The following is a 16,072-nucleotide window of genomic DNA, read 5'->3' as shown; positions in this document are numbered from 1 at the left end:
GATCTATAAAGACAGCCATGATTTCCTCCTACTACTTATGCTGAAAAACTAAACCTCATATTTTCTTAAAATGGCCTTTCATTAATTATGCCCTTTTTTAGACCATTATTATTATGATGATACTATTGATTAGTCGTTAATTGTATTATATTAATCTTCGAGCTCTGCTGCAGAAGTACTTATAATTTGGAGGTAATGATTAGGCTAATCTCGGTTAAGATACATAACTATGAGTCAAACGACAATAACTAGAAGATACATGCCTAATTAACCTTAGGTTAGTTACTAAGTTAATTTAGGCTAAAGGAAAATATAAAACTAATACTTGAAGAGAAGCATCAAAAGGGCACCCTGTTACACAAAGTATAATGCGTTTAGGCAGGGTTCGGTGAAGGGCCGCACACAGAGGCGGACCCTAGAGATTTGAAAGTGGAGGGACACATGAGCGGACCGATCAATCAGTGGCCCCATCGGACTTTTGATCTTAAGAATTGCAAGAAAAAGATATGATAATTTTTAACATATATACACATTTATATTCAGAATTTTGCCGAGGTTAACGGGGTCTGATGACCCCTCTAATGTATACATAGGTCTGACTCTGACCGCACCGTAAGGGGTGTGATACATGCAGCATATCCCGATACAAGTATAAGTGGCTGATTACACAGCTTGAATCCGTAATTTATAGGTCACACGAAAATAACTTGATCCCGTTGCTCCGAGGCTCCCTTCCAGCTTGAAAAGAAGCACCATTCTTGTTAAAAAGAGAAAGTTTAGATACCATTTTGGGTACTCAAAAAGAAAAGTGAAAAGAGAAATTGATCATGTGCTTGTTAATGAAAATCACATGATCATTTGCTAATAAAACCAAGAAATAATGCCAAAACAATAAAGTAAATTAAAGCAAAGGGTTTTTGAGGTTCTTTTATGCCGTCACTATCATGGAAGAATATGCATCCCTCCTGTTAAACCTTAGAAGACAGGTAACACTACAACTCATGAGCTGTCACATTTGGATTGGTTTATCAGACAGAATATTTGACAATGGGATGCACGAATGATGTTTGTATGAGCTCTTCAAGCCAAATGTAGCAGATCAAGATTTTAAAACCTATTTTTCATTTGTTTATGCATTTAAAACCTACTGGTCGGACTAATCCAAATTCACACCGGTCCGACTAATTTGAATATGCATAATGTAGAGCCCATTAAAGGGGAAGCACGGTTGCTACTAGCGTTCTTTATTTTCAAGATTCAAAACTAAGATATTTAGTTAAGAGTGGAGAGATTTAATCTATCCCACCATACCCCTTGTTAATGGCCCTATTACGCATTCGGAACATACTGGTCTGACTAATCTGTATTTACACTGATCCCACTTATTCAAATTTATAGCGTGTATTGTCTACTAGATGTTTTTCCGTTTCTGGGGTTCGAACCTAAGCTTCTGGTTAAGAGTGAAGGGACTTAATCCATCCCACCATACTCCTTGTTAAATGCTCTATTATGCATTCGGAACATACTGGTATGACTAATTCGAATTTATACTGGTTTGACTAATCCGAATTTGCAACGCGTATTGTCTATTAAATGAAGAAGCGCTTTCTATAAGGAATTTTTCTATTTCTGGGACTCGAACCGACGACTCTGGTTATAAGTGAAAGGACCTAATAATCCATCCCAATGTACCTGTTGGTGGTCCTATTTTTCTATTAACCCTTTAAAGTGCCTTTACTTCATAGTCTAATATTGCTTGAAAATTAATATATATACCACAATGTCTATATTTTGTATCATTTAATTCTATCTCTCATTTCCTCTTCCCCCATACCAATCTAGCTAAAACACCTTTATTGGATTTCTAATGGAGAATCAGTCTCCAAAATCAGAATCCTACATGCAAAAAGAATTGCCAACTTGTTATAAAGAAGTGGCCATAGAATCATTATCAAGATATTTCAAGAATCCTCACATTTTGGAAGGTCTAAATGATGAGAGTTCTGTAACTTCTTTTCCCAACATGAAAGAAAGATTGGTTTCAAGTTCAGATTCAACTTCTTCAACAAAATTCTCTGTGTTTTTTCCTCTCAATTTCCTTCAAAATGATCTAGGGAATAACAATATTTTTCCTTTGAATAATTTTCTTGAATCTTTTCATCATCATAATCAAGTGTCTGATCATCAAACATGTTCTTCACCAAATTCATTATCAAGTAATTACCCAACTTTAGGATTGTTTCTTCAGGAGCCTTCTATTTTAGAGATTTCAAAAAGGGCAGAAGAATCTCTAAACAACAAGAGCCACAAGTATGACTCTAATTCTTCTTTATTTCCATTTTCTTCACTAATTTCTCCTTTATTTCCATATGTGTATATATAGTTGGTGCGATTATGATATACAGTCAAACATGTCTATAACAGTCAACTTTTATAACAACATTTCACTATAACGGCTATGTTGTGTTGGAACCGATATTTTATGTTATCTTATATTATATGTTCTCTATAACAGCATTTCGCTATAACAGCCAAATAATGTCGGGACAAAGAATGATATTATAGAGAGATTTGACTGTACCTTCAAGCTCTCAAAATGTTTGTTTTTCTTTTTGGAACTGATTTTTCATGTTATATATTATATGATCTTTGTAATACCATTTCGCTATAGTGGCCAAGTAAATATTGGGACAAAGAACGTTGTTATAAAGAAGTTTGACTGTATGTTTAAGCTCTCAAAACGTTTGTTTTTCTTTTTGGTCAGGACATCAGTTGCCATATTTCCAATGTCTTCACTAGATGAAAGCCAAATTCATCAGCAGCAACAGGTTGCAGCTACAACAAGTACAACTAATTGGCTGAAAATGAATCAAACTTTAACAAATTGTACTACCACAAGAGGTTTTAGTGACTATTGGCTTAGTACTACAAAAACTCAGCCAATGAAATTCACAACAGGATCAAGAAAATCATCACTTCATTATAATCGAGGTAATCAAAAGTCATCGTTTTCTTCTTCTTCTTTGATCGCAACGTCTCAAGGGAAACTATTTAGAGGAGTAAGGCAAAGGCATTGGGGAAAATGGGTAGCAGAAATAAGGTTACCAAGAAACAGGACAAGAGTTTGGTTAGGTACATTTGATACTGCTGAAGAAGCTGCTATTTCTTATGATACTGCTGCCTATATGTTAAGAGGAGATTATGCACATTTGAATTTCCCACATTTGAAGAATCAATTAAAGGCAAATTCTATAAATGGGAATACAGCAGCCCTTCTCGAGGCGAAAATTCGAGCAATTTCATCACAAACAAAGAAGACTAATGATCAAGATCAATCTACAAAAGAAGTACTATTAGCTACTGATGATTCAACATCGAAAATCAAGAATGTGATTACTCAGAATCAAGAAATGGATAATTCTGAGAAAAAGGTGAAGAATATTAATCAAGAAAGGTTATTATCAGAAAATAATATTGATGGTGTTCAATTAAGTAGAATGCCATCTTTGGATATGGACATGATTTGGGATGCACTTTTAGTTTCTGATTCATCCTGACCTTCAACAGATGTATTTTTTTTTCTTTTTCATTTTTGACCAACATTATATTTCAGAAGGGGAGTCTTGGAGTAACGGTAAAGTTATTTTCGTGTGACATATAAGTTACGGATTTGAGCCGTGAAAGCAGCATCTAATGCTTGCATTAGGACAGACTGTTTGGATCACACCCCTAGGGGTACGACCCTTTCCTGGACACTGTATGAATTCGGAATATTTTATACACCAGGCTGTCTTTTTATTATATTTCAAGATTAAGAGCATACATAGGTGTTTCTTGTTTTTTTATTTTTTGAAGATTTATGTGGCAGTGGTTGGATTTCTGTACATGTTGTTCAAGAGGGTGTTCAACACGTTTTTTCATCATGTAATTCTTGTTTTTAATGACTCTAAGTTTGCCTTGTGTGTGATTTATCAGCCTGGTGCTTTCGGTTGACTCAATATTTTAAGAAAGTTAAAATTAGATACTCAAAAATTATACGGAAAGTACTACAAATCACAATTGTTCTCACGTCATATTAAAAAAAGGGATTTTATATTGGCTTGAACATTACAATTATAAAAAAAAGATTCAATTATATGATGAGAAAATTTATACGCGTTGTTAAGAAACTATGAGGTTTGATGTTCTTGATAAAATATTTTGAGCTTTTTTGGAGGTTACATTATGGACGCTGCAAAATCTACCAACTCTATACCAACAAAACTTGAACAAATATAAAAAAATCACCTAGAATTTTTTTGTCTCCACGCTGGTCTAAATATGAGATCTCAGGGTTCTATACTCCATTGACCACTAGGCTTTTACTTGAGTCTCTCATTATTTTTAATAATATATAGGGGGAGGAAAATAATGTCAATTAGAATCAATTTCGACAGGGGATTCGGATGAACTCCTTCTGCCCCTAGCTCCGCCCATGCATATACGTCCATCAATTATTATAAATGGTTTGCTAGGTCAGTATTTCATTAAAGTACCATAAAATAATTGCATAACATCACAAATACAAGCTTTGGTTGATCTCATTAACCTATTTGTTACCCATTTTTCAACAAATTTCTTTTTACTATGTTCTTAGAAGTGGTTCATGTCAAGCCTTCTCAAAAAGCTTCACAAAAGCTGAGACCATTTCCGAAGGTAGATCTTATATTGTCTAATGTTTATATTTATATTTCCCATAAAGTATTTTTGCTCCCTTAACTAGACTATATAAGTTGCTAACAATTATCATTAGAACATACTTGTGCATGTTCATCTTGGTGCAAATAATTACAGGCATTAATAGAAAGTAATGTAAAAGCAAGAACGATACTACGATCGACCACTAGGGGTTGTGGTGGGATGAATAAGATCCTTCTATCCTAAACTCGAGGACTTGGGGTTTGAGTCCTGAAAATGAAAAAAATTCTGATAGGGAACACTTCCCCCTTTAATGGACCTTACGCGGCACGAATCTTAATACTTACAATATTATTAAGAATAAATTCCATGCGTTGAAAGAGAAATTAAAGTGTTTAATTTGTTCATGATGTTCCAACTTACAACTTGTTCATCATTATCAGTGTGCTAAATTCGTTTACTTTGGAATTTACTTATTTAAATAAAAGTATAAAAATCGAAGTCAATACTTCTTGTTTTGTCAACCCATCTCAAGGGGTTGACTTTATCATTTTCTAATAATAGAGTGCAATTAAATTTTTTTTCCTTTCCTTGGTCATAAGATTTTTGACTTTTTCTTGATTATAATATCACTAAGACTATTAAGGCCAAATAAATTATTTAAAATCAAATAGTATGTTATTGTTGAGTAATGGCCCTTACACTATCACTAAGACTCAAGAGAATAGCTTTGACAACGTACAAACTTGTTGGTTAAGCTAAATAAGAAAAGTCTTTTAATTATTCAAAAGAAAATAGTTGAAAAATTGTTGATATATTGAAACAAAACTTTAATTAAATCATGTCGAAATGCACAAGCAAATGACATCAACATCAGTAGTTACTATAAACTTTAAAAAAAGAAAAAAAAAAGGGATTGGTTGGTCGGTATTTTTATGACATAGAATAATTGATAAAATTTCTTATCACAATGATATCACAATACAAACGCCATTATGAAAATAGAAAGAAAAAAAAACCATTGCGGGGTTAGGAGAAGAGGCGAATCCAGGATTCGACGGTCGAGGGGCAACATTCAATATAAATTTATTACTGCTCATAACGATTGGTACGTGAGACATTTGCAAGTATATATATAAAGTTTTTGCCGAAATTTTCAGGTGTCGGTGACCCCTCTACCTATAGTCACTGCTCATAAAGATTAGTACGGGGGACATTTGCAAGTATATATAGATTTTTTGTCGAAATTTTCTGAGTGCCGATGACCCCTCAAACCTATAGTGTAGGTCCGCTTCTAGTTGGGAGACATGGGAAAAACTTTCATCATGCACATTTTTAAAACAAGTTAAGAGCATAGATAAATGAGTGAAAAAATAATAATAATATAGATACATGAAACTTTGACACCAAAATCATGCCCTCAAGGTCAGAAAAAGATACTTTCATGTGTTATAGACTGCTTGGCCAAATTTCTAAAATCAGCTTGAAAATATATTTTTTTTAAAAGTACTTTTGGTAAAAAACACATCAGAACAACAATGTTTGACCAATCTTTTAGAAACTGCTTCTAAGTGTATTTATTTTCAAAAGCGCTTTCGCGAAAAAAACTACTTTTTCTGCTTCTCAAAAACTACTTATGTTTCTAGTCAAAAACACTTTTTCCTTCCTAGAAACTTGGCCAAACACCTTAACTATGTAAAAAAAAATATTTTTAACCATACAGAGAGCTCTTGAAGAACAAAAGACAGATATCTTTAAAGTAAGCCCATGTCATTAACATCAAAATGGTTCATACTTCCAAGTTGTGTCCCAACTATGCTAGAAACTTGACAATTGAACAACAAATAATCACTAAGTCAATAGGCAACTATAGTGAAGATAGGGTGTTATCTCTAGGAAGTTAACTAACTTAAGCTATGCCATGTTATATTTTCTCCTCAGTTGGTAATAAAGTTTTATCTTCTAGGAAAAACAAAACTTTCTCCTTACTATGTTGAAGTTCTTGTTTATCAGCTTCATCATCTTCTTCTACCTGCATTTATTTATCCTCACATTCAACCATGTCTACTCTTTTAAGCAACTCGAATTCCTCTACATCGCCCAATGCTTCCACGGCCGCGTTGTTGGCTGGAGCCTTCGCATCTAAATTCGGGTTTGTGCCTTTGTTGTTCTCCCAGTTGCTCTGTGCACATTTATCGGAACTTGGTCTGTACTCCGGACTCCAAGAAACGTTTCCGTTTTCACTTGGAAGTTCACTCTGCACATCAATCATATCGACGTTGTGTTCAAGAGGAAGTTGCATTTGTAGCGGATTACTAACAACTTGCCCTGTTTTTAATCTCTCGCGATAGTCTTCCATCTCCAATCTGTATCGTTCTTTGTCTTGCAAGGCTTTCTCCTGATAAATCTGAACTCAACAGAATATAACCATTGGAAGTAGTTAGCATGAAACAAACAAGAACAAGTATATGTCTTGGAATATATAAATCGGAAAAAGTGTCATATATAGCGTTGCACTATGCGAAATATCTCAATTTTACTATCAGTTATACTTTGGAGCCATTCATACCCTAATGTAATTCCCTAATGTAATTCCAACTCATGTACAATGACAGGTTGAATCCACTTAGTCCATGCTGGAGCTCCTTTAAAGTCAAGGGACGTATACGAGACAATTTGTCAATGGCAAGGGTAAAAAGATATTTCGTAAAATGGAGTAAAATTGGACATTTTCCCTATATAAATTATATATCATTTGGTTCTTACCATTTTCTCGGGTACGTTTAGGTTGTTCCACAATTCACCTATCATCCGACTAATCTCCCTATCGTTCCCAGGATAGAGAGGTTTCAGCCTGGCGTGTTGCTCTGCGAAGAAAAAGTTATAACCACTTCTGTTAGCCGATGCTGCTTTCCCTGTGTTATAATCAGGTAGATTCTGATTTTGCAACTCTTGATGCATTGCGTTCATTGGAACCTGATATAGAACACCTTTAAAATCTTCAGAACCGATCTTCACTGTAATAAGATATCCACTCTCGAACTTCCCATCAATGACACCACACACTGGCGAACCTGTCGATGGTGCTGCTGTTTCTGCAACCACAAAAGAAATATATTTAGATCTTAATATTTCATTACTTTAACAATAGGAACTTCATTTCCAAAAATCTGTATATAATCAAATAGTAAGGAACCACTCAAACAGACATCCACAAAAAAGGGCCCCAATCCGGTTACCACAACCTTAAATACTTTTCAGCTTTTTTGGCAATTCGCCTGCAATATAAAATCTAATTAACTCATGAACCCACAACGCAACGCCACAACCCCACGTCAAAATAATTATGTAATTGTTGCTATTCACATCATTCTTGTAACAAGACTACGTCCACGGTGGGGATTATAGACAATATTTGTTAGCTATAATAGGAACGTAATCGAACTTCCAACCCCGTTGAACAGATAAAAGCATTCTCAAGTTATTTTTACTTCAATATGAAACAGAATTATCAACATAGATGAGCACTCATCTTATCATGTGAATCTGTAGATACAAAGTTTTTGAGACTCCCACGTTCCTAGCACACACACACACACCCACCCCCACCCCCCCGGCTCTTGCATCAATCATCTTTAGATTAGTTGCTGATGCTGCTTTCCCCGTGTTATAAACAGGTAGATTCTGATTTTGCAACTCTTGATGCATTGTGTTGATTGGAACCTGATATAGAACACCTTTAAAATCTTCAGAACCGATCTTCACTGTAATAAGATATCCACTTTCAAACTTCCCATCAATGACACCACAGACTGGCGAACCTGTCGATGGTGATGCAGTTTCTGCGAGCACAAAAGAAATATTTCGATTTTTTTATTTCATTACTTTAACAAGAGGAACTTCATTTCCAAAAATCTGTATATAATCAAATAGTAAGAAACCACTCAAACAGATACATACAAAAAAGGGCCCCAATCCGGTTACCACAACCTTTAATACTTTTCAGCTTTTTTGGCAATTCGCATGCGATATAAAATCTAATTAACTCATGAACCCACAGCGCAACGCCACAACCCATGTCAAAATAATTATGTAATTGTTGCTATTCACATCATTTGTATAGATTTAGACTATGCTTGGTCGATGCATTATCCCCTTCAGTTGAGTAATAGTGTCATTCCTTACTTGATTTCCCTTTAAAGTTTTCAGTCAGACCATATTCAGTGTTCACCCATAGAAGAGAGTAAATTACTGCTGCTTTTAACTTGCAGAGGTCCTGTCTTCCTTCGGAATTTGTCATAAGAAACTAGAAAACTGGCTTTAGTGTGTGATCATGCAAATAATTTAGCTGGATTTCGCCCCTAGGGCTTCCCATAAGTGGTAAGATCGCAGCGAGTTGAAGCCTGTTGCGGAGGAAGCCTGGTATTTAAGTGAAGATGGGTAGTGGAAGTATTTAAGATTTTTGCTGTTTATATGGCTGGAAACTGCATACTGGTTTAGCGACTTAGGATATAATGATGCAGATTTTGTTGGTAAAGAGTGAGGTAGTGTTCAACATAAACGAAAAAAAAGTTTGGTGATTTTTCTCACTTGCCTAAGTTTAGGTGGGCAGAGTTACCGGTACTTGTACTGGTAGGAGGTTGCAGGTATCTAGTGGAATAGTCAAGTTGTGTGGAAGCTCGTTCAAAGTAATGAAAAGAGAGATAGGAGGTTGTGTTTCTGACATGAAAATAGAATACATTCCAGACAAAGGCAAATATTTTTAGAAGGGCAAAAGTTATCTGAATTCTAGTTTCTACTTGGTACTGTTTGGTTTGTGGATAAGATAAGGTGGAAGTAGTCTCTCTTCTTCTCTAAGAACTAGCAAGGGCATGCCCGTGCAATGCACTGGGCCCAACACAGTTCTAATCTTGGAAAATAAGAAAAAGGTTATGGCTCACTTAAATGTCATAAAACTTCTGTACAAGAACTATACCCATGTATATAAACAACTCGAATATCACCTAATTCCAGTAATACAACCAAAATATATTATACATATACTCATGCTAATTATTTCTAGATAAAGTTGTTACTAAAGCTAAATAAACCTTCATAGTTGAATAGTTGATTCCAATTCATCTTACTCCATCTCAGACATCTTCAACTTGAGATCACAAGTTATTTGCTATTGAAAATCTTTCAGGAGACACATAGACAACAATCAATCCAATCATGAGCATGAGCTTACCAGCCCGAAAAGTAAAACAAAAAATGAGGATGCAACCTGCAACATCAACTGGTGGAGTAGGGGATTAGTTAGTTGGATCTTTGTACAACATATATAACAATGACAATAAAAAATCTTGTCACAAGAATATTAGAGAACTCAAAATGTAGATACTACTTAATGCCTTTCCAATATGGAAAATACTTTCTAATAATCACTGTACGATTTAAAGAAAGTAATAGATGCTAATACCTACTTCAACCATGCAAGTGCAAGTGCAAGTGTTGGCAGGTGTTCATGTACCAAAGCAGCAATCTAAAGTAGCATTATACCTCAGCTGAACAATATCTGAGATCAAACATGCATCGATAATGCTTGATAGGCTAATGTTAATTGTATTTTGCGTTCAGGAAGTAAGGATGAACTGCAGAAGTATAAAAAATGTGAAGTATGAGCAGCCTATGATTTCTATACTCACATCAACTCGGTTTTCACAGAGTACTAAAAAAGCTTTGAGTTTGCATGCCTTCGAGAAGCTTACAAGAATCCCAGTATATGAAATCTTCTTGTTTAGTTGTTTCAATGACATAGGGCATGAGGGATCACGCAGCAAGCGTTTTCTTTAAGGATGTAAGTTATTTTTATAGGTAATTTTGTTTAAGAACTGGCTGCATAAGTAAATACACCAACATAACCAAATTAGATTAGTAATTCATATCTTTTGGAAGCAAATGAGACAACACATCATATTTTAAGCTCTAGGTTTGCTTAATCAAGTTTATAGCATCATATTCAAGAAATTCACCTGCCCCACAAAGATAAAAATAAAAAGTGGTTAAGATGTGTCAGAACAACAAACCCAAATAGAGCGATAAAGCAGTTCAGAGAGACAACCAGTGAGAAAGAAACTGAGAAAGACGGTACCTGAAATTACACTACGGGAGATTTCACACGTAAAGAAAGGGATTGTCGTCTACAGGTTGTACAAAGGGCTTTTCAAATCAGCCTTTTCCAATATGGTGGTACAGTTTAAATATTAGAGAAGGATGGAGCAAGACTTTGGAACTAAACTAAAAGAATCTTAGTGCAGATGAGTACCTCAACTACAGCACCAAGTTGGCAAGTTCTGTGTCAATACTTTGATATCTCTTGTGAACAACCTCTGCCAAAGAACCATCCTATTCTAAATCAGTAAGATAGTTATTATTTTTTTACAGTTATTACATTCTTATTCAATTGGTTCATCCTTTGAAGAAAGATTGAAGGAGCAATAACAAGGCCTGCATCGAGGAAGGAAAACTACCTCAATTAGCTTTGCGGGACTCCTAAGACAAAGGGGGAGAGTGTGCATACCAGTAATATAAGCAATGAACAGGTCTTCAATATCAGTGCTCTCCCTTCTCCTTTACCTAGCAGTATATTTAAAATTTTGAATTATTTACTTGTCGTTTTCTTCTTTCTCCCTAGTAAGATTTAATGATTTTTTGTGTAGCTGTTGTTAACCTAAACACAAGGAGGAGAGCCACTTCCTAGTCATGCTCAATTTCTCATTACAGACTGAGCTACTGGATTAAGTAACATAATTTGTAACCTTGAAGAAAAACACACATGAAGACAAACTGAAACTCAATTTCATTTTGCATAACTATTATGTGCAAGTTGTCATTCAAGGTATTACATCTTGTGGAGAAAGCCTTCACTCTATTGAAAACTAAATTTCAGTACATAAGCAGAATAGCAAGAAGTACCCATTATCCAAGCCCATAGCCACATCTAACGAAAATAAAGTAAGTAGCTTAGAGAGAGAATGAAATCAGACTATTAATATTTTATCACATATAAATTATCTTGGATTGGTAAATTTTATATCCATATTCTCAGCTATAATTCTCTAATCAATCTAATCATATAGGAAAAACAATCACTAAAAAATAAGAACTCACTCCCCCTCATTTTTTTCCCTTTGCTCACAGGAAATAACAAAAACAAGACATCTACATTTTAATATGCAAAAACAGGAACCTCATCCAGAAAATCCGCATAAAGCAGGGAAGCAAGAGCAGAAGAGAACTTAATATACCATTATTTATGATCCTGTATAATCATCTTTGTGAAAAATTAAGTAGAAAAAGAGATGCATGGCAAGCCAGAATGAGCGGTCAATTGCATATCAGTTGTTGATCGCCAGAAGCGACTAAACCTGTCGACATCAAAGAATACCATCGAGATATAGGAAATTTAACCAAAGGTTTTGATAACCAAGAGAATAAATAAATATAGGTGTTAGAGTTCATTTATTACCTCTAAACATGAGACACCAATCAGATGAGTAGAGCAAGCAGTTTCTATGCAGTCCTTACCCGGTCAGTCCCCCTAAATTTACAAGTAACACTACGTGCATTTGGAGAAAGATCAAACTTCAATATTAATGGTAATCAACAACATAATTCTATAACTCTTGTTTAAGTACAAATAAAGTTGATCTGTAGCAGCATAACATTAAAAAAAAATTTAAACTTACATACCAATACATATCTAGCCTGTTAATACAAAGAGGAAGGACATGTATATAAAGACGCCATTATAAGGGCAGAAAATAAATATGCAGCAAGAAATGAAGATCAAAGAACCAAATAATATCTCAAATTCACAATTTTAACGAAAAATGAAGAAAACTTTAGTACCTAAAACCAACCAAAACAGAAGTAGCAGTGTGCAAATATGAAAAGAAGAATTTAACCAACCTGTCGAAATGCTTGAAGACATACAGGAGGGGTACACCTTCTTTTAAAGAATCTGCAATTAAATAATCTAAAATTCCATCTTAAAAAAAATAGATATACTCGAACATAGAGAAAAAGAAAAAAAGCAAAGTAGAAGCAGCTAAAAATGGGCATAGGATGACTGATTAGGAACGACACAAAATTAGGAAGAAGGGAAATGGAATTAAAGTGGATGGCAGACGTTCCACAGAAATAAAAAAGTAAAAAAGTAACCACGTGTCAGTGAAAAAAGGAAATTGTTAATGAGTTAGTCTACTGCATTAACATATTATAAAACAACATTGTTTTAGAACCCACATATCATAAAAAAAAAAGCACATTTACTTGCGGAGGCGGATCCAAGATTTCATGGCTACGGATGCTATTATTTTAATATAAAACAATCACTAGCGAAGAAGATTGAATTAGGGTGTACATTCAGTCGATTCGATCCGTTTTGGATTACTTCGGTTCTGTTCGGTTCGATCCATTTTGAATTTATTCAATCCGATTTAAAATTTAATTTATGCATAAACGAATATGTGATACACCCCTTTCATCTACATGTAACTGATTAATATTATATTATATCTTTAATGCATCACTATTAAAAAAAATTTATAATTAATAAAATAACATTATATGGATAAAAAAAATGATTAGATTACATCCATCCAAATAAAATACGAACAAATATTTAAGATGAAGAAAATAAGAGAAATTAACAAAAACAACAAAAAGGGAACAACAATTGCATTAGGAGAGTCTTGATCCCAAGTGTTGTCCATGGAATTTCAGCACTTCATCCGAGGCAATTCAATCATTTTGTGACTTAGGGTGCCACTTGTTCATTATGTAGGCATTTTTGTAGAAAATACTAGTATGTATATAAAATTTTATCCGAGCGACCGAGTGGCGTGCCACCCCAACTCAATACATATATCCGCCCCTGTTTACTTATACAATGAAAATAGAGAGGCACGCAGGGAGTTCAGATAACACAAGTACTGCATTTTATCGCCAATAGGTTGACAAGCACATTAGAAGGATTGTTATTTGGATATACATTTCTGTTGACCTAGATAGTAAATAAATAGAAGAAAAAATTAATAATATTAATCATGTAAATCTTACTATTTATATAGATACTCCGGACAAAGAGATAGAATAAAAGTTTCTGCTAATGATGAATTCCCGAAAAAAACAACATTACTAATTGCAGCACGATCAAAATGCAAGACACCATGAAAGAATCATTCTTACTCATTTTCTTTCATGTAAAAGCTAGCTCCATTTTTCAGATACAAACGAATATGCAAACACATTACCAGTAAAGGATATGCTGCATATTTCAGTGTCATACCTATAATTGCCAAAACATATTTCAAATGTCCCATATTTGTGTTATCAAAAGTTATGTCCTTGCAAATGGATAGATAATTATGTTAAAATCACCTATGGGGAAAGAAAAGGAATAGAATTTTTTTTTCTTGTTTTAGGCATATTGTCAAACACCTTAATTGCACCAAGTTCTTCCTTTCTAATTAGACTTTTTTATTCTACAACTCAATGTGCTTAGTGCTAGAAGCGTTCAAACAATAAAAACCATATGCATAAACAAAATCTACCCAAGAAATTTTGAGAAAGAGAAAAAAACAGATGCTTGTAAACCTAATCTATTTTATATTGAATTAAAAAGAAAAATAAAGCACAAATGCATGCTCACTTAATAGTCTATAAAAAGTAAAATAAAAAATTTATATTCTCACCGAGAAAGAAAGGAAAATTTAGCATATCTCAGAATCTTCTTCCATTTTCAGGATTTTTTATTTTATCGACCATGATAAATTGATAATGCATATTTTTGAAGTGTGTATTATTAGCTGCATATACACAAAAACACCGCAGGATAATTAAACAATACAGGCTAAACATGCGGGGTCAGTACATTATCGCTGGATGTACCCATTGAAAGGTATGTAGAATACCAGTGAATTTTTATTAGATATATTTAGTTGTTAGATATTATAATATCAAACTAATAACATTACTTTATTTCATATAGGTACTTGGGTACATTAAAATCATATGTTCGTAATCGTTCATGCCCAGAAGATTCAATAGCAAAAGCATATATAGCAAATAAATGTTTGGCATTTTGCTCACGATATTTGGAGGGCGGAGATTCAAGGTCTTATTGCTCAAGAAAATGCGATGACAACATTGAGCATGAAACTAGTAAAGAAGAATGTCTTTTTCCTATTGTTGGAGAGTCCTATGATGGAGTAGATGTATTTGAGTTGGATGAGAAAATATGGTTGCAAACACATCGGCATGTGCTTTTCAATTGCGAGTCAGAGGTGGTTGAGAATTATAAAAAGTAAGTGTTATATGTATTATTGAATATATGTATGACTTATTTGATAATAAAATAATATATGCGAATTACATGAATAGGGAACATATTGCTGAAATCAAGAGATCACATCGTAAGCGTCGTTTGTGTAGGGTCCATCCCATAAATTAAGAAAGAAAACTTTCTTCCTTTAATTGGTAGCCATCTTTTCTTTTGCATTGTCAAATATGGTAGACAACATAAGAAAAATGCCAAATTGTTAGGCGGAAGAAAGAAAAAATTTGCATTGCAAATTTTCAACCAATCCTTCATTCTGATTGGTTGAAGAGGTAGGCTATTTCTCCTATAAAAGGAGAGCTTCGGCTTCTTCGTTTCATCACACAGAAAGAGAAGCAACACAATAGTTGCAGAGAGTATTTCTCAGGCATTGCGTGAAATAGGCTGTGTAGAGGAAAATAGAGAGTGAACGATATTGTAGTGAGGTGAGAATATCAAAAGAGGGTTATTTCTTTTGAGTGTTGTAGTGGTATTTGGAGTATTTTACTCGGACCTACAAAGTGTAAAATTCCTTGCTATAATTATATTAGTTGCTCGTCTCGGGGCCGTGGTTTTTTCCCTTATTCAAAAGGGTTTTCCACGTAAAAATCTTGGTGTCGTTGTCACTCTTTTATTCTTGTTAATTACCGTATCTCGGTACTACATTATTATTTTACTTTTAGTACCGTGAATATTATTTTTGTGGGGGTTTATTCCCAACAACTGGTATCAGAGCACAAGTTCTGCTCGTTCACAGAAAACTGTTCACTGTCGGTAGTACTATACTCGGTGAAAAATAAAAATGTCCGGAGTAAAGTACGAGGTAGCAAAATTTAACGGAGATAGTGGTTTCTCAACATGGCAAAGAAGGATGAGAGATCTGCTCATCCAACATGGATTACACAAGGTACTAGATGCTGATGCCAAAATGCCTGATACCATGAAAGCTGAGGATTGGGCTAACTTGGATGAAAGGGCAGCTAGTGCAATCAGGTTGCACTTATCAGATGATGTGGTAAATAACATCATTGA

At 34.3% G+C, this 16,072-nt stretch overlaps 2 protein-coding genes across 4 annotated transcripts; one reads left to right on the top strand and one right to left on the bottom strand.

Annotated features, from left to right (window-relative positions):
* The first annotated feature begins 1,803 nt into the window (after positions 1-1,803).
* On the top strand, positions 1,804-3,780 carry LOC107778745 (ethylene-responsive transcription factor ERF062). The gene is made up of 2 exons (XM_016599043.2): positions 1,804-2,310; positions 2,765-3,780. The coding sequence occupies exons 1-2, from the start codon at positions 1,868-1,870 to the stop codon at positions 3,555-3,557; spliced, it is 1,236 nt and encodes a 411-aa protein (XP_016454529.1). The 5' UTR covers positions 1,804-1,867; the 3' UTR covers positions 3,558-3,780.
* Positions 3,781-6,429: 2,649 nt separating this feature from the next.
* Positions 6,430-12,883, bottom strand: LOC107777696 (high mobility group B protein 15). Of its 3 annotated transcripts, XM_075229287.1 has the most exons (10): positions 12,631-12,883; positions 12,188-12,277; positions 11,967-12,086; positions 11,240-11,295; positions 10,139-11,048; positions 9,908-9,955; positions 8,415-8,519; positions 7,668-7,772; positions 7,444-7,544; positions 6,430-7,084 (listed from the first exon to the last, which is right to left on the bottom strand). In XM_075229287.1, the coding sequence occupies exons 5-10, from the start codon at positions 10,149-10,151 to the stop codon at positions 6,716-6,718; spliced, it is 741 nt and encodes a 246-aa protein (XP_075085388.1). In that variant the 5' UTR covers positions 10,152-11,048; positions 11,240-11,295; positions 11,967-12,086; positions 12,188-12,277; positions 12,631-12,883; the 3' UTR covers positions 6,430-6,715. The 3 variants fall into 3 exon arrangements, with proteins under 3 accessions (XP_075085388.1, XP_075085387.1, XP_075085389.1); XM_075229286.1 differs by having other exon boundaries at positions 7,444-7,772; positions 12,631-12,848; XM_075229288.1 differs by lacking the exon at positions 8,415-8,519 and having other exon boundaries at positions 9,768-11,048; positions 12,631-12,843.
* Positions 12,884-16,072: the final 3,189 nt, after the last annotated feature.

Source organism: Nicotiana tabacum, chromosome 14, assembly GCF_000715075.1.
Source record: "Nicotiana tabacum cultivar K326 chromosome 14, ASM71507v2, whole genome shotgun sequence".
In the NCBI taxonomy this organism is placed as follows: domain Eukaryota; kingdom Viridiplantae; phylum Streptophyta; class Magnoliopsida; order Solanales; family Solanaceae; genus Nicotiana; species Nicotiana tabacum.
This window is presented reverse-complemented; position numbering and strand designations above follow the sequence as displayed.